Below are 26,447 nucleotides of genomic sequence, written 5' to 3'. Positions count from 1 at the left end.
ATAAAGTGGCAGGATACAGCTTTAAATATATAGTGCAGATGGGCCTAAGTCTGGCAGGAAAGTAGTCCCCATCTCCCAGTTCGGCACCAAGGAGGGGAGAGTGGGGTCTTGTTTCTGTATTGGTGCTAGGCTGTGGAGACTCAGGACAAAGCTTCAAATCAGAAGAGGCAGAGTTTTACAATGAGCACAAATGGCTGAGATTTGTGGACCTCCTGGGCATTGGTGATTTTAGGGGTTAGAGGTGCTGTGTTATGCATAGGGAAGGCCAGATGCATTGGCGTTCCTGTTGAAAAGGTGCAGATCACCCAAACTTTGGACATCTCTCCTTGTGGCATGCAACCAGTAACAATTAAGTAGATAAGGCAGTCATGGATTAGTAAGCACTAGGAACCAATTTAACAGGTCGGAAAAAGCATCTGGTGTCTTCATAGAACAGTACAACTTCATAACTTTGGAACAATTAAGAAGGTGGGGAAGAAGAGGAATTGGATATGCTTGAGTCCTTCCTCCTTGTCAAAGAAAAGGCTGAGTCCATTCGGTACACCACTTTTTAGCAGAATTGTGGCTTAATAATTATTTTAAAACCCTTCTCTCTGGCCAGCTAATTTTCTGGAGGAAGGGAGGTTTTGACATGGACTGATCATTGAAACATGCAAATTCCATCCCAGAAGGCATAGGGAATGACACCCTGAAACATGGCTGTCAAGGCCCTCTTTACTGAACAACTACAAAGATCAGTCAGGGGGTGGAAGAACTTGCTACCTAATATTGCAAGCCTTGGGCAAACGGAAACAATAACAAGGGACATTATATTGAACAAGGTGGGTTGCTGTTATGAGATTCGGTCAGCTTTGCATATAACTCGCCAGAGGAAGAGAAATTAACTGTGTTTTGTTGTGGCCTCAAAAGAGACCTGCTAAAGGTAATTTCTCCCACACACTGGCTGGTTTTTAACTGCAGGACATCCACGTTTGGCCGTAGCCAGAGTTGTATGTGTGGGGAACCTAGTCCCTCCAGCATTTGCTGAACTACAACTCCCACAATCTCTGACCACTGGCTAGACTTACTGGGGCTGGTGGGAGTTGTAGTTCAGCAATATCCAGGGGGACAAAGACTCCCCAGTCCTGCCAGAGACATGGGTTGGGCTGCTCTGGCACTGCATCCACGCTATGGGGGTGGGGGGAGAGGCACTTCTCACTAAGCTTTGGGGCATTACACACAGTGTATGGGCTGGCTGAAGTTGGGACTCCCTGTTTAGCCTCTTGCACAGGGGAGGAGAAGCTTACATGTGGCTGAGTTGCCTTTGTGGCCACACAAAGTTCAAGGTTGGGTGTGCAGGTCCTTTTCAGCTTCAGGAAAGGCAAAAAATGTTCATCTCCCTTTCCCATTAGAACTAGTGGAGAACCATGGGCCTTTCTGATGTTGCTGAACCATAACTCCTATCAGCCTCGGCAAGTGGCCAGAGATGATGGGAATTATAGTTCAGTAACATCTGGAGGGCTGAAGTTTCTGCACACCTGCATTAGATGAATTAACAGGCTTGCATCACAGGTGCCCCTAACCCCACCAAGTAGTTGGTAAATCCTATTTGTGAGGCCCTTGTAGGCTACAGGAACAGGGTGGGTGCTATCAAGCACATGGTGTGCAGCAGTGCATGGTCTGGGACTCAGCGCTCATTTGGTGATGCAGCAGCTTAGAAAAGGGAAACTTCATGCTAGCACCAGTAGCCCAACCGTGTGCTCTTTCTTGGAGCGAGGGTCTAGTGTTTCTGATGAGAGCTTTACAAGGGCCAGAGTCTCTTCATCCATTTGAGGCTAATGATAACCTAGACCTGGGGCTAAGCCCCACTCAAGCTGGGTAACAAAGGGAGGGTTAATGCCCAGTATTCCAACTACACCCCAACCCCGGCTTTCTCCTTTGACTGGAGTGCTGAGAATAGCCGCAAAGGTTGGAGCTTGGGTAAGTGGAAAGGTCAGTCCTTCCCTGTTTCTCTCTCTGACTAGAGGATGTCATTTTTGCACAGGCTCTCCTGAAGAAGGCACACTACTCCCTAGCTGAGTGGCAGCCAAGCCTGATGAATCATCCACTGTAAACCATTACACTTGTTGCCCTTGTGATTTGGTTGACGGGGCCCTTTTCTGCAGCCGAAGCGAGGCATTGGGGACCAGCCCACACTCCTCCAGCGTCATGAAGTTGTTGTTATACACTCGATAAGGAAAAGTGCTGATGATCTCGTAAGGTTCCATTTCTTCTCCCCTAGGAAATGAGCAGAATACTGCTTGTAAGTAAGCTGATTTGGAATTTGACATTCAAATGCAAATAATTTGTTTAATGCAAAATTTAAAAATTTGAATACACATATTGAATAATTGTTTTAAATTTATCGGCATCTTCGTTGCTTTGGCTTTGGGAGGCATCAAGCCAAGAGTCTGCATTTCAGAAACTATGCTATGTCACTGCAGGACCTAGACAATAATGCCATTGGAAGATTCTCTAAGGAAAAGACAGCAGAACACCACACTTCAGTTTATTCTCTAGAGAGGCTCCTTACATTCAAGAATGAATATTCTTTGCATGACCCCTCGTATCTCTACATCTGAGCTATGCAGCTTACCCCGTTTCCTGTGGTCATAACAATCTCTGTGGGTTCAGCCACACATATTGGGCATGGAATGAAGAGTGCCTATGGCAAGATTTTCCAGGATCCTCACTACTACTATCCCTTGGCAGTAGCCCTACCTGCTTTGATGGTATCATGACCCCAACCAAAAACACGAGAGCAATGCCAAAGTGGAAGAGGCTGACATGGTATGTGATATACAGGCACTTTTATTTATTCCTTGTACAAACTCCACTATGGAGTTGTGGCAGAAACCGGAGAACTCAGCAGAGGTCAAAACCAGAAGGAAATAAGGACAGATAGTGAGGAGTAGGATATACAATGGTGAAAAATTAACTGGAAGGTGAGTCAGGAACCTAGATGCCTGTATGATGTGATAGATCAATTCCCCCAAAGCCATGGGATCTTTCCTACCTTGTCCCTCCCCAATAACCTGAAAGTCAGTCATAACCCCGAAAGTGTTTATTATTTGCCCTTCGCCCCCAAACATTTACTCCCCATATTGCATTGCAGAGGCCTGGTCCTCCTAGATTCTAGGTGGGAGATCAATCTGAATAAATTGGCAACATTAAGCAAAAACGCACACTTTCCCCCAATTTGTTTATAGTGAGCACAGACTTTAGTTGCTGATGTTAGTTGCAGAATCAGGAGTTTAAGGTTCAGAAACTTCTACAAAAGATTATCTGCCAGAATGATCCCTGTTACTACCTGCTCTGGGCAAGATGCTGGCGCAGGTCTCCGATGGTCTCGGTGAATGGCATCTTGATGATATAGGTCTTCTCCCCATTCTCAGACTTTATCCGAAGAGTTGCGACATTGGGGTCGGAGGCCTTCTTTTTTTCATTCCCTTCCAACCTGAAGATCAGAAAAGCTGGTTAGAGAAGGGACAATGTTTTCTTTGAAGAGGGTGGGGAACCTTCCCAGGTTGACAAGCCCCATCTGCCCCTCATTTCCCTCAACAGAACATGCAGAAACTTGTCCAAGCCATATGGGGTATTAAGGAAGGAGCAGTATCTCTGGTGGGGGACAGTTTGTGCAGTAGTTTGACCACCTTTGGTTCACTCAGTTCTCACCTGTGGCTCCTAGAAGCTGACAGTGGCCCCAGGAAATGGCTTCAACTGGCCAGCTAAACCAGATGAAGGTAGCTGATGGGTCTTAAACCCTCAATGAATCAGGTGAGTAAGGGACTTGTCTGCCCCCTGTCAAAGGTGAATTATGAGAACCTAAATCACATACTTCTCAATGCAGCTCTGAATAAAGGGCATCAGCGTGAAAGAAAGTGCTACAGTGGCCCTCCAGATGCTGCTGGACTCCAACTCACATCAGCCCCAACCAGTGTGGCCAGCTGTCAGGGAGGACGGGAGTTGTAGTCTAGCAACATCTGAAGCGCCGCAGGTTCCCCCTCCTGCACTACAGCTTGAGGAGACTGCATGATGCCACAGCCATTAATGTGAAGAGGGGAAATTGCCTTTTCTTTTTTACCTCTTCTTCATTGCTTCAATACTAGGGGTCTCCACCACAATCACTTCGTGGCTTTTTCCACCTGAGCCCTGGAACCAAAGAAGGAAATCTGTGTCAAAATCTGACTGTCCTGAGAAATGTAAACGGAATCAGCTGCCCTGCTCATCTCAGCACATCCAAACATGAAGCAAAGTTGTCTTTTGTTGTACTGTTTAGAACTGAAGGGTTTGGTCCTGGGTCCTTGGCTATTAATTAAAACTTCCAAACTCAGCTCAGACTCCAAGCTCAGAGTCTGGGGAAGCTGCCCATGGGCTGGCAACCCTTACTCTAACCACTACACCCCACCACACTAGCTTGATGGCACTATTTGAATGCCAATAATATATAGCCTTTGGGGAAGTGAGAAGATAACCATATGAACCCCAATTTCCTGTCCTTCTGATACTTGGGATTAGAGATGTGCTTTCCCCCCTTACCTTGGCTACCATGTCAGCACTGATTCTCAAAATGAAGGCAGAAGGGGAAAGATTATCATTGTGTATCATTTGTGTTGGGCTTTAGGTGGACAAGGAAGGAGACCCTAAAAGGGCAGGTATTCCACATGTGCATCCTATATTCTTTTGGCACATCCTGGTCATGAAATTAAATTCTGGTAGGGAGAAGGATTCTAGGTAGGGATGTGGTACCTAAGCCCACACTGCTGCAAAGTATTGGCTATTAGCAGAAGTGCTGACCAGAAGAAGGAACCCCAGAATCAAACCCCATTACATGCAGGCTGGAGAAGGAGTTCCATCCTACCTGGAGGGTTTTTTTAATTTCTCCTCGGATATCGATCACTTGCCCATCTTGAATCCGTGACTTTGGAAGCTTATTCAAAAACTGCTCCATGGTGAGCTTAGGACCTGCCATAACAGAGGATTGTGGGAGTAAATGCTTTAGTGCAGGGATGCCCAAACTTTTTTCAGAGAGAGCCAGATTTGATGAAGTGGACATGTGTGAGGGCTGACCAAAGTTGTTGAGGTGTGTTTTTTTTTTAGGGTTGAGGTTGTTGAGCTTTTTTTTGGATTTTACCCCAAGAAAGAAACTGCCATGGGGGCTGGATTGAACTGGTCAGGGGGCTGGATTAGGCCCCCAAAATGGACTTTGGACACGCCTCCTTTAGCAGATAGCCAAAGAAAGAACACTAGGCATAACACTGGGACTTTGCACTAAGATCTTGTCATCCAGTGGCTGCAGAAGTGAGAGACAATTACTCTCTGGTTGCCAGCCACGAAAAGAAAGAGCTCCAAGCCATTTGCCCTGAGACTGACGACAGCTGACCAAAAGCACAGCCCATCTCTGCCACCAGCCAAAGTGCTACTTCTAATCAGGTAAGAAAGCCAGCAAGGGGAAATCAGTCTGGTTTACAGTCAATTTAAATGCCTGTTTCACAGCTCATCCCTCCTTTCTGGCATTGGCAGACAGGATCTTCTTCCTCTGTCTTTGTCCTCTATTCCACTCTCCCTTCTTTGTCATTTTCATTTGGGAGCCTGGGGGTTGGGCCTGCGTCTTGTTTTGATTTAGTTACAGTGCCTGCCATCAGCTCTGAATTGTACCTTTTACTGATGTAAGCCACTTTGGAAACCACTCTTTGTCCCGCCCCCCCAGTGCAGCATGTTACACTATCGTCGTCGTTAGTAGTAGTATATACATTGTTTTTTCATTCATTCATTTTTAGTAATTGACTTCTTTCCAAAAAGCCTTCTGAAGCGCTTCTTGTCAAGATGTTTGACTGGTGGGGGAAAACAAAAGGTCCTTTCCATCACAAGCAGCATATAACACAAAATGTCATTCAACACAATGCAATGTCAAAAGTTTTGTCATACAAGAAATGGAGCCATAATTAACAGAGTGGTTGTAAGTAAATAAGGAGATGAGTTGAGGACCAGAATTTTAAAACACTGAACAACACACACACACACACACACACACACACACACAGAAAGAGAGAGATTAAAGGAAACCAAACAAATAAGAACAAGAACATAGGAGACTGCCTTATAGTGAGCCAGACCACTGGTCCATCAGTAAAGTCTATTCTGGCAGCAGCTATGCAGCAGAGAGGGAACCGTTCCCAGCTCTACCTAGAGAAGCTGGGGATTGAACCTGAGACCTTCTGCATGCCAGGCAAATACTGCTGCTGAGTTAGGGTCCTTCCTACACTCACCATTAACCACCATCTCACCTGGTATCTCATTTGTCTCCTTTAATCCGCTTGGTCTGGCAAGGCCAATGACGTGGCCCTGGCCTGGAAAACTTTTGTGCTGCAGCTTCCTCTCCTGAAATACGGTGTCTCTCTTGTCGGTGACCTGTGGAAGAGACCCGTATTGCTATTCAATGCCCTACCTAACCCCAAACTCCAGAGTTCAGTGTTAGGCAAGGAAGTGTTAGTAAATGTTGGCAGCAGTGACAAATGGAGGATGGAAGAGAAGTCATCATTTCCTTGTGCAGAAACTGCAAAACAAATGATCAGTCAGCAGGGATGCCTCAGCCTGATCAACAGGACAGTTGCCACAGTGGCACTGCTTATCAAGCTGGCAATGCTTGATAACTCAATAAACCGCACTTGGAGAGAGGTGGGTCAAAAAGGTTCACTCAAAGCAAAACATTCAGGGTTGTATTCAAATCTAGTCCTACTCACGAGTAGACCAGGATGGCTAAGTAATGTCCAGTAATTTCAAGGGACTACTCTGAGTAAAGCTTAGGTTGGATACAACCCTCAGCTGGGAGCCACCACAAGCAAGGCCTTTTCTGCAGCCATCATAAACCAATGTGTTTGTGTGAGGAGTCTCAATGATCCAAGATGTGCCACTGCCTCTACCAGACCAGCTGATGTATAAAAGAAAAGAGGGTCTCACTCCTTGTTCTTTTGTTCTATCACAAAAGCTATATGAATCTAATCCAAGAGCCACCACTTAAAATCCAGAAGCAAACTCAGGGCCAATTTATGCAATCCACAAAATCAAGTGGCAGCTCATTTCCAGACTGCCCCAATCTGGGCTATGGGAAGAAGTGGGTTGCATATTTGAAACATTATCCTAGAAAAAGAAAGAAACACACACATATAGAAAAAACACTCTGCATGTGCTCTGAAAATAAGCATGGTGGGAGAAAGGCTTCTGGTTATCCTTCTACATAATGCATTACTTTCCTTTGTGCTGTGAATTTTCTCCCATGACATGCGGACATTCCCTCTGGCAACCCAGCATAGTACCGTACAAAAATACATCACTGCTTGATTCTCTAACTATCTCTCAGAAACTACAAGTTGAGAGCAAATGGGAAACCAGAAAGATATATGAAGCCAAAGAGGCCCAGCTGTCACGTGTTCTGGATCTCTAACTGTATGATCCTCTGGAGACGATCCTCTGCCCCAGCTAACATTTGGACCCTGCGGCTTGTGCACTCTTCCCTGCTTGAGTCTAACTGACTGTTCAGTTCTGGCGCTCCCCACACTTCACCTGCAAAAGGAAAGGGAGCAGGTGCTTCCCCTCTGCTGTCTCACAGGGGCTTTTTTCAGAAACCCCAGACCACATTTCCTTGTTCTTGTTCTTTTCTCTTTTATGTAAAACATTTTCCACTCATCTATGAATAATGAGAACAAAGAAACACAGTTTCCTCCACCTACTTACGAATAATGGGCAAGAAAGCAATACACTTTCCTCCCATCTGTTTGGAAGAAACTGCTCCAGTTGCCTCCAAACAAAGCAAACACACCATCTTAATAAGTCACTTCTGCTGACAAGGATCAGAGCAATGCTGTATCAGTAGTTCCACCCGAATACACTACTCTAGAAAGTTAAAAATAGTCTATTGATAAATGACTTCCTCATTTCCCTTCTTTCTCTAAAACAGAAGGGCACAGCAATCCCAAGGAAGGTGGTGGGGGGGAGAAGAGACTATGGCATGACTTTATTAGGGAGCACCCCTGGGCTAGCACTGGCCTGGTCAAAGGATGGGTGGCATTCCCTCTCTGTTTACTTTTTCTCCTCCCCGCCCCCATTCCTGCTGCAACTGGTTTCAATGGAAAAGGAAAGAACTACACCAGCTTCAAGAGTGTAGTATTACTTCCTAGTCAAGGGCATGTTCAGAGAACAAAAGGCCTCGTATCCTGTGAAGCTAGGGCCTCCCACAATCTGCCTCCAACACACACCCTTTCTTCAGTTGCATCAGAGCATTAATAGAGTGGGACGCGGGTGGCGCTGTGGTCTAAACCACTGAGCCTCTTGGGCTTGCCAGTCAGAAGGTTGGTGGTTTGAATCCCCGCAGACGGGGGTGAGCTCCCATTGCTCTGTCCCAGCTCCTGCCAACCTAGCAGTTTGAAAGCACGCTAGTGCAAGTAGATAAATAGGCACTTCTGCGGCAGGAAGGTAAACAGCGTTTCTGTGCACTCTGGTTTCCATCCTGGTGTCTTGTTGCGCCAGAAGCAGTTTAGTCCTACTGGCCACATGACCCGGAAAGCTGTCTGTGGACAAACGCCGGCTCCCTCAGCCTGAAAGCAAGATGAGCGCTGCAACCCCATAGTCACCTTTGACTGGACTTAATCGTCCAGAGATCCTTTACCTTTTACCTTGTGCGGTTTTCATGGCTCCCCCAAGAAGGTCTCCAATGGCAGACCTTCTCTACGCGCAGACCTCCCTCTCTGTAGTCAGAGAGGGAGGTCCACAACATCCAATGACCCTTCGGGCAGCTTTTACCACATGCGATATACCATATTTTTCGCCCCATAGGACGCAACTAGTTTTTTGGGGGGGAAATAAAGAAAAAAAATTATTTTCCCCCCCAGGTGCGGGGCTGGTGTGGGGGAAGCCCAAGCTTCCCCCGACCCCAGCCACCAGAACAGGCTGCTATCCGCTAGCCATGGGAGAGCCACGCGACTTTGCGCGGCTCTCCCACAGCTAGCAGAGCGCTGCGCGAAGCCCGAAGCTTGGGGCGTGCTGAGCTCAGCGTGCCCCAAGCTTCTGGGTACCGGCAAGCTCTCCCCTAGCTGTGGGAGAGCTGCGTCTCCCACGGCTAGCGGATACCTTACTGAAGCCTGGAGAGCGAGAGGGGTCGGTGCACACCGACCCCCCTCGCTCTCCAGGCTTCAGCGAAAGCCTGCATTCGCCCCATAGGACGCACCCTTCATTTTTGGAGGGGAAAAAGTGCGTCCTATAGGGCGAAAAATACGGTATTTAATCCTCTTCTAATCAATTCTCAATAGATGAAGCAGCAACGTTTCCAATCACATGCTTTTTCAAACTTGGCTGTTTATAGCAAGTTAATCTCTAATTCTTTACTTGCCTTGTATAATATTGGGCATAGTCTAAAAGAAGAATTTGTGTACAACAGGAGATCATTTATTATCACATTTTCAACTTTCCATAAAGCAAACACAACTCGGGGACAAGCCTACCAAATATGATAGCCACTTTCAGGCACTGTCATTTTGCAGAAGATAACATATTTCTTAATTTGTGGTAACTTGCACCTGTATGCTTTTCACCATCCCTGACCATTGATCATGCTTGCTGGGGCTGATGGGAGCTGGAGTCCAATAACATCTGGGGATCCACAGGTTCCCCACCTCTTGTCTAACATTTTCTGGCTTTTTGGTCTGCCCTTTTCTCAGAGATCATATCCTATTATTCTTCCCATTTGCCTGAGAGCTCTCTTCTCCCACTCCTTTTCCTTTCTTGGGTTTCAAAATGAAACATAAACTCATTTTCTCCAGAGAATGTTCATCCACACAGTCAGTGATAATCTATTACTGCACACAGAACAACCAATGATCATCGCAGAAAAGATAAGTGTTTTGTTTTTTTTAAGGAGGGAATCTCCATTTTTAAGAACTGAAAAGTGTTCCAGTTTTTTAAGCAAAAAGCACTCTTAGTTCCTCATACATAGAACAATCAGTTCCTGAAAGAGGAAAAAACATTATAACTACTTAGAGTAAAGAGAGGTTCTCAGTTCTGCTTAAACAATGGAGCTGCTCTAACTTCAGACCACATTTTTGATAAGCAAATGAAACTTCTGCAAACGAAGAACTCAATAAACAGGAAGCTGTAGGAGAGCGGGGGGTGGCATACCTGAAATGGGGTACCATCTGGGTAACGCTTCTGCAGCTCAGAAGGGAAGTAACCGTCCATGATATCTCGTAGGAGTTGCTGAAACCACAAGCAGGGCCCACATGTCAGATTTTTCTCTATACTGTGGGTGGTAGTGCCCCTAAACATTTTTTGGGTCTGGGGACCAGTTTAAGACACTGTCACGAGAACCACAAAATACAAATTTCACAGATGAACAATTGGTGATGCTCAGAACACTGAAACAACTAAAAAACCTACAGCCCCCTCAGAATTAAAATGAATCAAGATAAAAATGGAAAAAGGAACCAACCAAAAAACCAGAAAAGAACATGCCAAAAAAGCTTGAAATAAAATAAAATAAAATATTGAAGTAAAAATAAACACTGGGAGGAACAAAGGCTTTGGCAGGTGCTAAGGGAGGAGGAGGGCAGGGTTAAGGGGGCAATAGCACCCGCAGGAACCACAGTAGAGGCCCCCAGGGCTGTCTGGTGACTGAACAACCACAATAAGCAGTCCAGATAAAGGAATAAGGTAAAGGTAAAGGTACCCCTGCCCGTACGGGCCAGTCTTGACAGACTCTGGGGTTGTGCGCCCATCTCACTCAAGAGGCCGGGGGCCAGCGCTGTCCGAAGACACTTCCGGGTCACGTGGCCAGCGTGACAAAGCTGCATCTGGCGAGCCAGCGCAGCACACGGAACGCCGTTTACCTTCCCGCTGGTAAGCGGTCCCTATTTATCTACTTGCACCCGGGGGTGCTTTCGAACTGCTAGGTTGGCAGGCGCTGGGACCGAGCAGCGGGAGCGCACCCCGCCGCAGGGATTCGAACCGCCGACCTTTCGATCGGCAAGCCCTAGGCGCTGAGGCTTTTACCCACAGCGCCACCCGCGTCCCACCATGAGAGGAATACCTCTCATTTATTTCAGTTTACAGAATACTCTCTTACCAGAGCTGGAGGTGAAACAAAAAATGCACATAACAAAATGTAAATGTGCCAACAACCTCAATTTCACCAATCCAATTCTGACTGCAAAATATTCAGTCTGAAAGAGGAATTGTAGCTCAAATTCAAAACAGTTCAGGGACGAGAAACCCACAATAAGGAAGAAGCAGACTACAATTTTGGGAGGCAGCTCTGAGTGCCCAGTCTTGGTGAGCATGAGCCCACAGCAGCATCTGGTGGCAGCAATTCTGGTAGTGGTCTGTAGCAGGTAGCACGAGCAGGGGACTGACAGGCAGATCAGAGCCACAGACTTCAGAACCTTGGACAGGTCTTGGGGGTAGACCACTTGCTCCAAGGACTGCTTATGCTAACTGAGCTATAGCCCCTGGGCTTGAGTGTAGGCACAAACCAGGTCCCACAAGCCCTTTGCTCTGGATGCCTCCTTGATTTCATTCTCCACCTCAGGATGACCCAGCACATTTTGATCAAGAGGTTGATAAGCTTTAAAGAGACAGTTCTCTGCCTGGAGCTTGACACTCTGTTACCTCTGCCTGTTGTGGTGAGTAGGCTTGGAGGCACATTTGAGACTAGGTTGCTGATGTCTGGCTTTGGAGCTGCAGCCAATGGGGGTGAGTGGCTCAAACATGTCAGATTTGGGCACGCCTGGCTTAGAAGGGCCTTGATGGCAGATTACGTCAGGGCCCAAATCAATGCTTCCTGGTTCAGCTGTCTACTCTCCCCAAGTCAGGGTGCTGCTGGCAGTCTGGGTCATAACACTGTCGGGTTTCAATTCCTCCTCCTTGGGGTACAACCACAAAGCTGAGCATATTTCCCTATCCTCACACCATCAACTGGGGTTGGTTAATGCTGAGAATAATGATACCAGGATACAGCAAAGGTTATGGGATGGTGGTCAGGGGGAACTCAATACAGGGCTGCCATTTGGGGAGGCGGGCAGCCTTCTATTTCATATTGTGTGGAGCCATCCTTAGATCTGGAGGTATCTCCAGACAGCTTTCCTTTCTAGCAGGTGTCAAACACAAAATCTAAATATCACTGCATGTCCTTGCCAGATATCTAATATCACTGAATATTGACATCAAATATTCAAACAGTTGCAGAGGCAGCAGGTGGGACTTTGTGCTTGAGGACGGAAGCTGGAATGGTTTCAAAGTCAGAAGCAGAACAGCCCTGTGCTCATTCTTGCTTTCCGTTACTTCCTCCTTAACTTGTAACTCATTTCTAGAATGATGGCCACAGTAAGCATGATGGGGGCACTTCCTTCAGGTTGAAATTGTGATAATTGCATACAATTTTCAAGTAAAAACCCCAGAGAAAGGGGTTGTGGCAAGGGCAGACCGCAGGCAGGAGAGGGTACTGCACTCACCCCCCCCCCCATTTCCCTTTTACTCACCCAACCCATCTTTCTGTGTGATTTGTGAATATATTCAAACAGCACATAGAAATGCTGCTAACGTGGGCCTGAAGAGCCTTGGTAGCTTTCTTTCAAGGAGGCACATATTGTGTTTCTGAAGGAGCGCCTTAGATCAGGGCAGGATGACTCCTGGATTCTGTAGTCTAGCTTTTTCTTTTTTAAAAAAATGAGATGCCTCATGGTTCAATGGCACATTTTAAATTTATAAAGCAAGAGTGCATGCTCCAGATCTGTGTTCAGTGGCCCTGACTATACACTCCCACTTAAGAACGTAAGATACTGTTCAAGATCCAGCCAAAGTCTATCTAGCCCAACATTATTTGCAAGAATCTCAGCATCCAGCTGGTACTAAGTGACCTACTGGAAGTGGGCCAACGGGGCACAGTATACTTCCTGCCCACTCCAGCCTAATAGCACAATCCCCTTGGGAGGGACTGAATTCTCATCTCTTGTCTCTTCATGGACAGATGCTAAATAGTTTCTCTTATTTCAAGATCACTATGAATACTCGTCCTGGCAGTCCTTTCCTCTGCCCTCTGCAGTGGAAAGGGAATTGGGTTATGCTGCAGCTCTGGATCTTTATTTGCTTCCTTCACCACGTCCCTACCCTGCAAGGTTCAATATCTTCCTTCTCTTTCATCTCTTCCCTGCTATACTCTTCCTGCCCTGGCCCCTAATTCTTCATGATTTACTGGTCAGTTCTAGGGGTAGAGAACCTTTTCAGCTTGACAGCTGCATTCCCTTCTGGGCAATCTTCTGAGGGCCAAATGTCAGTGGTGGGTGGGGCCAGAGGCAAAAGTGGGTGGGGCATGAAATGTAAATTTCATCATTTGTACAGGAGACCAGTTTCAACACACACTCCCAAAGCCCTCTCTATTCTCCATCCAGGCATTGGAGTTCATGGACACATTCCAGCACAGCAAAAACATGGGGGTGAAGAATGGCCAGTGAGCAGTGTGGCCTAGGGACAGAGTGTGTGGTCTGGGAGAGTTCTGACAGCCAGATAGGGAAGCCTGGAAGACAGCATTTGGCCCTTGGGCCTGAGATTGCCTATCCCATGTTTACCCAGATTATGGTTTTGTAGAAGTCACTGATTCTGGTTTGTTAGGATTTAGGTGATCAGATTCCCCATTTAGCCAATAAGCTGGAGTCTGAGAGAAAGCAAACTTTAGTAGCCTACCACTGCACCATCCACCTGAGCTGCTGAAAATTGTGGTGCATACAGATGTATGTGCAAGCATAAGGCAGCATATATTTTTTTCTACTGCAAGAAGAGCTTGGCTGTCATCATCCCCACCTCACATCAGAGGTGAATTTAGGGGAGCACAACAAGTTCGCCCACATTGGGTGCCAAGCCGAGAGGGCACCACAGGGGGTGCTGCAACAATGATAAATAATGGATGGCAAGAGACAGGAGGTGCTGAATTTTGGCATTGCACAGGGTTTCACTGAAATGTTAAAGCCCAAAATCCGTCACATTACATAGGTATTGTGTCTGAATCCAGTTATGGTTATTCTCGTTTCCCCCTCACCCCTGCCTCAGGCAGGCTTTCGTTTTTTAAAAAGGTCAAGCACCTCACAAATGCATCAATTGTTCTATGCTTGTGCCAAATTATTACTATTATTACAAGTCAATCATTTTTAGACAAGAAAAACTGCTGCAGAGAGTGGGAGGTGTGCTTTCATGATGTCAGCCAATCAGCACTGTGCACAGCCAGCTTCTGCTAGAAACTAGCAAAACCAGTCAAAGCTCTGAGCACTAGCCTTCAGAGAAGATTGCACCTGTCCAAAGTGAATGAGTGCAATTCCACTGAACCTTGACCACCCTAATTATGCATAACTGTATATAATCTCGTCGTCTTATCAGGCTTCTTACAAGAAAATGGAAGGAGTCATAAATGCTACAACCTATTTCTGGGCAGAAAGTGGGGATTTTGTGCTATCAGGAAACACACACAAGAATGTCAGCTTTGTCATCATGTAGCCATTACTATGGGTACACCTGCCAGCCAGCCAGTCGGTGATTACATTTCTTTAAGTATTGATTCATACCTGCGTGGAAGGTTCTTCATATGACCGGAAAGGCCCTTGAAACATGACAATCCCATTTTGATAGAAGGTGAGGGGGATTGAGTCCAGCTGCTTCAGCCTAGCACCCCCTGCCGTGTGCTCGATTTGGGACATGCCTTCCCCAGCCAAAGCATTTAAATCTTTCAGGTTTGCAAAAATTAAATCAAAATTGGTTTCTGAAACAATGGATTCACCTATGACAAAAGGAGGAGAAATGACTAAGGGAAACTCTCAACACTGCATTTTAAACTGCATTTAATCTTTTCCAGCATCAAGAAAAGCTATTTCCGTGACAAAGTAATGGAGGAATATTGTCAATAGGACAATATTTCTACAATTAGTGTTGGATTACATAGGGTGGTAGCTAATGCACTTGCTCTGTTAGTGCAAGGACTTAGGCTTGTTCAAATGAACTTTCCACCCTCTCCTCCTCCTGGAAATGCCTGGTGCCCTCCCCAAATCTGCTCTGGAGGGTTGGGAAAACCCCCAAGAACAAATTATTATTATTATTATTATTATTATTATTATTATTATTATTATTATTATTATTACAAATTTGGGGAATACAAACAGAAAGGAGAGGGAGGAATTCTGTTGCACAAGCATGAATCCTTGTGCTGAAGTAACAAGTTACTTAGTCATACACTGTGTACAACCCATAGGGACAAATATGGATTTTGTGCTCTAGGTGTGGAGTTGTTGCAAAGCAGGGTACATGACACCTCAAGGTTCAGGATAGTTATTAGGAGTTTTTCTCCATTTATACCCTGCTTTTCAAGGCAAAAGCTTTCAAAAACTGGCTTACGGTACGACTAAAACAGTTTAATTAAAATTAATAAATTGAAAACTTTTTCCCCAAAACCACTTGTGCCTGACAAGTTTGCACTATTTGCTATGAGAATCTTGGTAATGCTGATTTGTAAGGTTATTAAATGAATGACAATGGGGATAATTTATGATGTATACAATGCCATCAATGTACATAGCATATTATTGAGTTCTGTAAACGAAAAGACTGGTCTCTACGCCAAGGAGCTTACAGTCTAAATGGAAGTAAAGTATGCTCTGTTGTCTTAAGGTATCTAAAACAGGGCAGTCTTTTGTCCCGGCAAACCTGGTTTCCAGTAACGCTTTGACAGCTCACTCCTTTCATCACTTTGTGCCGCCACTTCTCCCAAAGAGTCTGTCCCTTCTCCAACCCAGATCAATCCATAGTCATTCAGAAACAGCTGCATAGGGGGAAATGGGGACAATTTAGACAGGAAGGATGATAGCCTAACCAATGGTAAGAATAGAAAAATGCTGAAGGAAAAATAAAATTGCTACTTTCCCAAAAGGAACTTTTATTTAAGGCTGCAACCCAATTAAATCAATTTTAAATAAAGATGATGTGAAAATTCCTCAAAGCCCAACTCATATTCAAACCCTGGGGATTTGGAAGACCTGAGGCCAACCAGAACTTACGAGATCTTGTTTCCCCCCGCTTCTCATTGTCTTAAGACAAGGAGTAAAAAAAAAAAGGCAAAAGAGAGATTCCCCTCCCTCCCATTTCTGCCTGGTACCATGGACTCTGAGAGATTAGTTTGTTCAAAGACTCTTGTTCATGTCCAACCCAGTAACCACCCATAGAATGAACAGAAATTAAGCTCAGATTCATAGAGAAATAATAATAATCTCTCGCTCCCATTAATCTTACCTCCATTTCCCAGACCTGATGCTGCAATTTAAGGCATATCACTTCCAGTTCCTCTGCTCTGCTCACCCAAGAAGATTCAGCTTGCAAAGAAAAAAAACACCCAAGATATGTAGGGGTTCCTCATTTTGATTAATATTAAACTGCACTTGTTGTTGTTTAGTCGTTTAGTCGTGTCCGACTCTTCGTGACCCCATGGACCAGAGCACGCCAGGCACTCCTGTCCTCCACTGCCTCCCGCAGTTTGGTCAAATTTTGGTCAAACTGCACAAAGAGCAGCAATAGTCCAAGTCTCTGTTATAAATTAATGTTCTGACTCAGAATGGAAAAGGTTAGCGTTTTACCTTCGAACACACTTCCTTCCAATGGGCAATTCCATATGGTGACCTGGCCGGTTCTGGACTTACTGGTGCCTTAGAGCTTAAAACATGACCTGCATTATGGTGAGGCCTCGAAAGCTGCTCTCTCCACATGCTCATACACACCCTGCTGTGGCCTGGAGGCTGGACTTCAGCCTCACATCCCTCAACTCTAGCAAAACTTGGCATCTGCCTCTTGTTGAAGAGAAAAAGAAGCATTGAGACATGTGCTACAATGTTACCTTTTCCTTTCTTAAGGATTTTTATCTGCTCCTCAAGCTCCTCAATCTTCTTATCCTGCAGATCCAAATATAAAAGGCAAAAAATATTACCAGTCACTATTAATTCCATGTCATATATGAACTGCTTCCTATGAAGCATTTCAAAGCAATTTCACAACAGAATAAAAACATATACAAAATAATTGCATCAATACAAGCAGAACAACTGCATATATAGGAAACCAAATTCAAAACCAATACAGATGTTGACTGGGATAAAAGATTCCACTTTGAAAGCTTGCTCAAAGAGGAAAGTCTTCAACAGACGCTAAAAATACATTAGAGAGAACCCATGTCTCATATGTAGGAGCATGGGGTTCCAAAGGATAGGAGCTGCCGCAATAAAGGCAAGATTCCTTCATGTTATGAAGCAGGCCTTCAGATATGATGGTATCTGCAGGATGCCCCCTTCTGTGTTGCAGAGTGATCCTCCTAGTAGTTTAACTATCAATGCCTCTTCCCAGGAACTTTGGAATTGTAGCTCTGTGAGGGGAATAACAACTCTCAGCGCCCTTAACAAATTATATTTTCTAGGATTCATATATTGCTATGAATCAACACACATGATCAGAAACAGACTGATCAGTCCATCCTTCCTCCCACTGTGAGTTTACTGGTAGTGGCTAGGAGTGAATGAGCCTTCTCCATCGTGGCTCTCCAGCTGTGGAATGTCCTCCTCAGGTAAGCTGTACTCTTTGGAGTCTGTAAGCAGAACAGTTGGAGCCACTGCCATACCTGAAGCCCCTCCACTCATGCTGTCCTGGGTGGGAGATGGAGGGCAGCTTCATCCTCCTCCCCTGCCCCTTTTTCTGCTGCAACAGCTCCAGGATGGTGTACCAGAGGGGTCTAAATGGGGAACATTGTTGGTAGCTGGATCAGCTTAGGATCCAAAGATTCTTGACCGCCAGCAAGGATACTGCCTGCAACAGCCAGTGCCTGCCTGCATTTTCAGCAGTGCAGCAGGGACAAAAGCAGAAGATTGTGGGTTTGGATTGCTCTGCTAATTTTCTTTTCTTTTTTTACACTAGGCAAGGACATTTCATTTTCCCAGGCTTTTAAAATTACACTGTGTTTCTTTCAGTATTGTTTTTCTCTATTCTTCTGATCTGTTTTTTTTTTTTAATGTATAGTTTTGTCCTTATCTGGTGTGTTTTTACTTGAGGCATTGCATTATTATTCCCATATGGCTTTTTTAAAAGTTGCTGTTTTAGCCACTCACAGTGCACTCTGTTATAAGGCAGCCTATACATAGCATAAATGATTGTAATTTTATCATTTCTTTATTTTTTTGCATACCATGTTGTGAGACACCCACCCACCCAGATTGATTTATGCAATTTAGAAAAAATAATTAAATAATAAACACTTGAATTAAAAAAAATCTAATAAATAAAATCTTAGCATGATTCTGAGATCAACAGTTTGAACTGTTGCCACGCTAACGCAGTTCCTTTGAAGCCTGGCATTTTCACCTTGTGGTATATTGCCCGTGCTTGGCTCTTGATGCTCTGTTCCAAGGAAGCAATCTTCTGCATCATGGAGGCCATCAGCTCCATATCGTTGGGAGCAGACCCTAAAGGCACAAAGTCAACAGATCGTGAGAACAATTTGGTGTCAAATGTTCTATCGAGATGCCGACCCCACAATGGCATGTTGTGCTCCTTGGAAATGGAGCACAGGGCCAGAATGCTTGGTATGTACTCTGTGTTGGCTCTCTGCCCAAATCCTTGGCGGAAACAACAGAGGACTAGTATCTGGGTCACCAATGGGGGAAGACTGCAGAGGTGCAGCTATGTTGAATCCCAGAAATAGGCTGACATTTCAGTGGTAGGTGGTAAACTCTATTTTCCACAGATTCTCTGCACAAATGCACACATCTGTAGATGCTCTCTCTCTCTCTAGGATGGGAATATGGCTATTGCCAACCACCCTAGATTTTCTATGTTGTACTCAGAAGGATCAAAACATACAGGAAGCCAGGGAACAATGTTCCTCACCACATAAACTTAGTCTGTCACTCCTCCCTTCCTCCTTCTGGATACCCAAAAGAGCGAAAAAGGAAAGAGAAGAAGGAATGGATACAACTGGAGCTAGATGCAACTCACATATACAGTGGTACCTCGGGTTAAGTACTTAATTTGTTCTGGAGGTCCGTTATTAATCTGAAACTGTTCTTAACCTAAAGCACCACTTTAGCTAATGGGGCCTCCTGCTGCCGCCAGAGCATGTTTTCTGTTCTCATCCTGAAGCAAAGTTCTTAACTCGAGGAACTATTTCGAGGTTAGCAGAGTCTGTAACCTGAAGCGTATGTAACCTGAAGCATATGTAACCCGAGGTACCACTGTATGCCTTGATTCTTAAGGAATGAAGAGAAAGAACAGAATGTACAGGTATTTGACCTAGAATTCAGTTTCCTGAGAGTCTCAGCTTTTGGTTTTTGGTTTTTTTTTTAAGTTTCTAGACCTTGTGGTTGCAAAGATATGGTTGAAAGTGTATAGGTGAGCAAGGCATGTTGAAGTGAGAGGTGGTTGGATAATAATTCTGGTGGCTGGAGATCGAGACCTAGTGCCCTGAAAAGCTCATTGCCAACCCCTGTGACAAGCAAAATCAGAATAAAAACATGCAACTTTGTTTTTAAAAGTGCAAGAAAAATATGCAAAATAAAATACCATATTTTTCCCTCTATAACACGCAGATTTTTTCTCCTAAAAAGGAAGGGGAAATGTCTGTGCGTGTTATTGAGCGAATGTGTGGTCCCTGGAGCCAAAAAATCAGGCAAAAATCAAATCGCGAGTCACGGAGAAGGGAAACCTGAAAAGAGGAAGCGGCTGCTTTCCTGCATTCTGCCTCAGGGTCTTACTGCCCACCCTCCTCTGTTTCGTTGCTGTGTTTGCACAAACGGAACAAAGAGCAGGGAAAGCCCCTCCCCTCCAGGCAAGCAGAGGGGAAAGCAGAGTGTCGTTCCTTCTAATTCCTCTCTGTGCTCCGGTGCTGCTGAAAACATGCAGGTGGAGAGAGAGAGAGAGAGAGAGAGAGAGAGAGAGAGAGAGAGAGAGAGAGAGAGAGATGGCTGGTTTGGGTGCTTGGGTGGGGGGAAACTTTTGCCTTTCTTTCCTCCCTCCCGTTAAATCCCTCTCCTGCATTCTTAGCCAGCTGCTTCTCTGCACACCCCTCTCATGCTCCTTTTCCCTTCTTTGTTTTTCCTTCCCTCCCCACTTAAAATGTGGTTACAAAGCATAGATCCACATGGATCCTCAGGATCTTTGCATTGGGTCACCCCAAATTCACCATCAGATCACATAGCATGTCCATGGCTACAGCCTGCCCCCCCAAAATCACACACCCACCGTTGCCTGGGGCTGCAATGGTGCAAAAACGTGGTTAAAAAGCATGGATCCACATGGATCCTCAGGATCTTTGCATTGGGTCACCCCAAATTCACCATCAGATCACATAGCATGTCCATGGCTACAGCCTGCCCCCCAGAAATCACGCACCCACTGTTGCCTGGGCTGCAATGGTGCAAAAACGTGGTTAAAAAGCATGGATCCACATGGATCCTCAGGATCTTTGCATTGGGTCACCCCAAATTCACCATCAGATCACATAGCATGTCCATGGCTACAGCCTGCACCAAAAAAATCACGCACCCACTGTTGCCTGGGGCTGCAATGGTGAAAAAATGTGGTTACAAAGCATGGATCCACAGGGATTCTCAGGATCTTTGCATTGGGTCACCCCAAATTCACCATCAGATCACATAGCATGTCCATGGCTACAGCCTGCACCAAAAAAATCACGCACCCACTGTTGCCTGGGGCTGCAATGGTGCAAAAACGTGGTTACAAAGCATGGATCCACAGGAATTCTCAGGATTTTTGCATTGGGTCACCCCAAATTCACCATCAGATCACATGCCTGTGGCCACAGCATGAAGCACAAAAATGATACATCCACTGTTTCATTCAGAATGTTTTTTCCCTTGTTTTCCTCCTCTAAAAACGATGTGCGTGTTATGGTCAGGTGCGTGTTATAGAGCGAAAAATACAGTAAGTTATGCAAAAGTTCTGTTTCCATAACTTATACAGGTTACAGAATTTCATTTGTCTTGACATAGATCCTACATTGCCCAGCTGTACAATCTTAATTCTTTTGAGTACCCCTATTTATTTATTTTTTATCCCCCATCTACAGAGAAAATCTTGTTTACTCCAGGCTTTTAAACTTAAGTAAGTGATGTGCAGGCTGGCTGTTGCACTGCTGACTCAGGCATCAGCCCCCCCCCCAATCCTTCTGGTGGGCTGCGAGGTTTTTTATTTTTAAATGTGCTGCATGAACATTTGGGTTTCTATCTGTTCATTAGTCACCTGATTAACTAAAAATAAAAGGAAATGTTTTTCAGGGCCTGGTTAAGAAAAGAAGCAGAAATTATGCGCAGAATTTGTCATGGGCAGAAAAAAACAAGAGGGTGAACTTGGAAAACTCTGTAAATGTGGCTTCACTGGCATGTGGCAAAGTGTGTTGATGCTGGCAAAGAAGAGTGTTGCTTATTGGACAGACATGTGTGAGGTCCGAGAATTCAGTTCCACTTAAAGGACCTAAATCCTTTAATCTCAGAGGCAACGTTAGTGTGGGTCACTTGGCCTAGCGTGGGAGCAAAAACATCTTCATCAGCAATGCTGTCCATACTCTATGCAAATCAATTTCATATTTTAGATCAAGGCCCCTTGAGGCTCTTTCTGAACCACACCCTTCAGCAGCCCTACTCTCCTTGAATGTTTTTGTCGAGCTGGAATGTGCCCTTCAACTCTGATGAGGCCTGAATGGAGGCTACAGAGGGGTGTGTGTAGAAACTAGCCTGCTGTATAAAGGGAAACTTTGTGTTCATTGCTTTGCCCTTTTTTGTCTCTGTTCCCAGCCACCACTGACATGTGGCCCCGGAAGGCTGCTAAGGCAGGAATGTGGCCCTCAGGCTGAGAAAGGTTCCCCATCTCTGTTCTAAATAATCGATCAAACTACAATCACACAATCAAACTACATCACACAAATCAATGTCATTTGTGCTGAGATTTTGCATACACTTTCTCAGTATGCATGGTTCTTTCTAAACTTAGGCTACAGGCAGACAATGGGTTTTAAGAGAACTGAAAACGGGTAGGAGGGAGGTTTTGCTTCCCACAACATGTACTTATCTTTGTTTTGCCCCACTGTTGCCTCTGGTAAAAAGCAAGTTCTGCAGGTTTTTAAAAAATACTAAAATAAACTCCTGTAGAACCTGTGTGACTTCACACAACGAACAACAAGGCTTTCAACCTTGAAAAGAAAAACACTGGATCTTGTCCGATTTAATGCTAAACACTGTAGGGTGAGATTAAAGCTTCTGCTTTTAATTTCAAACTTACCAGAGTTCCCCATTATGTACAAACTGCAAAACTATTATTAGTTTGGGATGGGGAACCTGTGGCTTTCCAAATCTTACTGGATTCCAACTCCCATCAGTCCCAGCCACCATGGCAAAAGATGATGAGACCTATAGTGCAGAAACATCTGGAGGGTCACAGGTTATCCATCCCTAGTTTAAATTATGGTTAGTTTGGAGAAGCCAGGTTTAAAGCATGGTTTATTATCCCAGCATGTTTACTAACCAGAGTTCCCTGAGTTCGGACATTTTCAAATGTATTTCCACTATCCTTAGTGCTAGAAGTACCGTAATAGAGACTCAAAGCTGAGGTTGTCATGAGATCAAATTCTGTCCCAGTTACCCAATGTGATCTATACATGAGGAACCACAAAAGACAAACAGCCCTTGTAACGAGAACATAGAACACACAATGTCTGAGTTAGCTATGAAACAGAAAAACAGGAAATAGTGGAAAGTGCTGTGGCCTTTACCATGCCAGACCTTGAATTTGCATGACTGATGTTAGGCATTACCCAAAACCAATCTCATCTCCAGCCCTTCCACTCATACCCAATGCCGTTGGTTTTTCTGCAGTTCCATCTGAGCATGAAGGCCTGCTGATTGGAATCTGAGCTCTGGGCCCCAGGATTTCATCCATCATTGCTGCTTCATCCTCTGTGAACAAAAGTGATGAAATCATTATGAGGAGCACAAAAAGGACTTCCTCTGCTGTGTGTGTGGGTGCACGCACGTGTATGTGTGTGCAAGCAGAAATGTCTGTTGCCTTGAGGAGACAAAGTAGCTAGACTTGCCAACTGTACCAATTTCCATTGAGAAGGCTAATTGACAAGAAGTAAAGTAAGCTGTAAAAAAAAAAGTGAGCCAATCTCTAGATCAACATAAGCTGGTGGACTTTCAATGTAAGATCCTGCATCAAGATCCTGTCAAGACTAATTACATCTTCTACTTCCCCTGAGGAACCTATCCAGAGCTCTCTAGAGTTATTCCACTTTAATTAATAGCACCCAGAAACTGCAGCTTACTAGATGTTTTTTCAGGATTAGTAAAAATGCTCATATATCTCTAATGATATATTTAAAACATAGACAAATTTTTGAGTAACTGCTGGGGGTGAGGGGGAGGCCCTGAGCCTCATTAGTTACCACAGCCAAATGAGGCAAGGATTGTAAAGACAACAGGCACCCCCATCTCACAAACAGCCAGTTGACTGGAGCACAGTTGAATTTCCAACTCTGCCATTGACTCCTGGGTAGCCTTAGGTTTCATACACTCTCAGCCTAATTCTTTGCCTGTAAAGGGGAAAGAATAATCCACAAGTTTATGTAGGAACTGATGAGAAATTAGAAAGATCATACACTGCTATATACATAATTATTTGGAACAGGGTAAACAAAGCAATGACATGGATCTTACCACTCACCATTCTGAATGCTCTCTTTGAAAGGTGCTGTCCTTTTTCTGAAATCCAGAAGAAATCAGGAGTTGTCACTTATAAAACAGGCAAGAAATCAATGATAATCCATGTAAATGTATACTTCAAACATAACTGATAAAGAGCATGCTTGCAATTTTACACTACAGTTAGGAAGTCATGCCACAGCCCTTTGGTTTTCTGATATGAGCACACATAATGAAAAGAGTGACTTCAAGAGCGTGATGTGAGTAAAGGCCACAAAGCCCCTAGATAACTACACTGTAAACACATAGAACCGTTCCTAGTTTCAACTTCTGGTGTGAGGTACATACAATGCTGGAATGAACCTGAAAGCTGGATTCTCTGTTAGAAAACTAACAGGCCCTGGTTTTCTCTGTGGCTCCCACATGTCCAGGTGGTTGTATGAATGAGCCCTCACTTACCCTGGTGTCTGCAACTGGAGTGGCATCCTGCGAATCTTCCCCAGAGAGGAAAGAGGAGACGTCATCGTTTACCATGAATTTACAGTTTTAAATTCTAAGGTGGGGGGGGGGGGAGATAGAAATGCATTACAATTTGTGGCATACATATGCAACTCAGAATTGCCCATGTGGTTTATCTATATGATGCACACATCTCTGCACATAGCTAATTTTTGAAGATGTGATAGACTCCTACAGCATCTCTGAACTCACAGTCCAAACACACTGGATGGAGTGAGGGGTCAACCCTAGGCCAACACTCTATCCATCCACATGACTGACTTGACAATTGCAAGGCCAGCTCAAGGAATGTCTAAACTACAACGTTACAATCTTTTGCCAAAGAAACGTTTCGCACTCATGACTGTAAGATTTAGTACCAAACTGAAATACCATCTGAATCTGCCTGACAGCCCATAGAGCACTCAAGTCAGTTACAAATATAGCTGCATCTGTTCCTATCTCACGTTTTTGTGAGCACAAAATGAGAATTTTTTTAGATGTACTCCAGCCTGAGCTCCTTGAGGAAAGGGCCGTGCACCAATGTGCCAAAATAACAATGGAGGGGCAGCACTGGAAAAAATATCTGGGGAGAAAGCACCAAATATTATGTGGCCAGATGCAAAGGAACACAGAGCGTAACATTTTGTGGACTTGGGGTCATTTTGTTAGGTGCATGAAGTGTGGCATATCATACCATACACACAGATACAGGGCAGTGGAGAGGAGGAGATATTGTACAGTAAAGCCAGACCTGCAATGTAAGTGGTAGATCATTAGAAAAGGAATCACAAAGAAAACTGTAAGGGTATTGCAGAGTAGAAAAAGGTGTACAAAAGGACAGCTAAAATGATCAAAGGACTGGAGAAACTCCCCTATGAGGGAAGGTTACAATGTTTGGTGCTTTTTAGTTAAGAAAAAGGGTGATATAGTAGAAATATATAAAATCATGCATGGTGTGAAGAATGTGGATAGAGGTTTTCTCCCTCTCTAGTAATATGAGAATCAGGGGTTTCTCAATGAAGTTAAATTCTAGAAGACAAAAAGGAAGTACTTCTTCACAGAACACATAGTTAAAGTTGTACCTGTGGAATTCATTCCCACAGTTGGCTGCCAACTTGGATGACTTTAAAAGGGTATCAGACAAACTCACGGAGGATGAGACTATCAGTGGCTACTAATCATGATGGCTATATAGCACCTCCAGTATTAAGAGGTGGTGTGCCTCTAAATCCCAGTTTCTGGGAAACTGGGAATCTAAGTTGGCAAGTGCTGTTGCACTAATGTCCTGCTTGTGTAAAGACATCCTGTGTGAGCAGAAAGCTGGACTAGATGGGCTGTTAGTCTCACCCAGAGGAACTCTTCTTATGCTTATCTGTGGGTCTGCAGAGTGCAAAAATATACAAGAACAGTGCCCCATTCATATCTGCCCACTGAGAAAGATTGCATTTGATGAAGAAGGCTGAAGGAAGTCCATGAATCTTCCACAGCAAAACCCTGTTCATTCAGCAGTATAGCCTACTGATTTCAATGGGATTTGGATCCTAAGGCTGGGGCCAATGGCAGGTGAAGCCCAAGGACATTGGGAGCACCACAAGCTCCTGGCTTCATGCACATGGGATTACAGTTTAATTGTACAAACCTATATACAGTATATGTTTACTCAGCAGTAAGTCTCACTCTTACTCCCTAGTAAGGAGGATTGGGGTGGCAGCCAAAGGATTGCACACTTACCGGAGAAGAAAACCTCATTAAATTTAAGTGGGGCAAGGATGTTGAGCAAGCATGTACACAGCATTGTGGGGGCTGCTATCCTTTACCCACTTACCTAGAAGAAATTCCTACTGAATCCCGTGGGGCTTACTTCTGAGTAAAATACGTGGGCTGGCATAATTTGTCTTTAAAGTGCCACGAAGGTTTGCATTGTTTTTGCTGCAAGAGACTTAACGCGGGTTCCTGGGTGAATTAGGTAGGAGCCGCGCCTGTGAGGATGAAAAACAGCCTCCCGACCCGTTTTAACAGTTTGCCTGATCTTCACAGTTTAAGGGACTCACCCGCCCATCTTGAGGCTTCAGGCCGGCGGCGCCATCTTGTTTACATTCGGTTGCCTAGGTAACGACTCCAAGCCAGAGCCTGGAGGGAGAGCCAGGAGACTACAATTCC

At 44.8% G+C, this 26,447-nt stretch overlaps 1 protein-coding gene across 4 annotated transcripts; it reads right to left on the bottom strand.

The window, feature by feature from the left end:
• Nucleotides 1-373: 373 nt before the first annotated feature.
• On the bottom strand, nt 374-26,447 carry UBXN11 (UBX domain protein 11). 4 transcript variants are annotated; one of them, XM_053398703.1, is made up of 15 exons: nt 26,339-26,447; nt 24,246-24,339; nt 23,809-23,846; nt 22,938-23,042; nt 18,439-18,539; nt 16,928-16,982; nt 16,330-16,409; nt 15,748-15,862; nt 14,616-14,827; nt 10,189-10,266; nt 6,306-6,429; nt 4,880-4,983; nt 4,103-4,170; nt 3,329-3,475; nt 374-2,256 (listed from the first exon to the last, which is right to left on the bottom strand). In XM_053398703.1, exons 2-15 carry the CDS (start codon nt 24,308-24,310, stop codon nt 2,097-2,099), a joined length of 1,452 nt encoding a protein of 483 aa, XP_053254678.1. In that variant the 5' UTR covers nt 24,311-24,339; nt 26,339-26,447; the 3' UTR covers nt 374-2,096. The 4 variants fall into 4 exon arrangements, with proteins under 4 accessions (XP_053254678.1, XP_053254679.1, XP_053254680.1 ...); XM_053398704.1 differs by lacking the exon at nt 26,339-26,447 and adding an exon at nt 26,113-26,312; XM_053398705.1 differs by lacking the exon at nt 10,189-10,266.

This window comes from Podarcis raffonei, chromosome 8, assembly GCF_027172205.1.
Source record: "Podarcis raffonei isolate rPodRaf1 chromosome 8, rPodRaf1.pri, whole genome shotgun sequence".
Classification (NCBI taxonomy): Eukaryota; Metazoa; Chordata; class Lepidosauria; order Squamata; family Lacertidae; genus Podarcis; species Podarcis raffonei.
The sequence above is the reverse complement of the archived record's forward strand: the minus strand, read 5'-3'. Positions and strand labels throughout refer to the sequence as shown.

What these genes read in the sequence shown, in the direction of transcription:
- UBXN11 (XM_053398703.1), bottom strand. Translation starts at nt 24,310, where the DNA reads ATGACGTCTCCTCTTTCCTCTCTGGGGAAGATTCGCAGGATGCCACTC. An exon ending in AGAAAAACCAACGGCATTGG is followed by an intron (nt 18,540 to 22,937) that starts GTATGAGTGGAA and finishes TTGTGCCTTTAG; the next exon opens with GGTCTGCTCCCAACGATATG. An exon ending in CAGCATCTTGCCCAGAGCAG is followed by an intron (nt 2,257 to 3,328) that starts GTAGTAACAGGG and finishes CTCATTTCCTAG; the next exon opens with GGGAGAAGAAATGGAACCTT.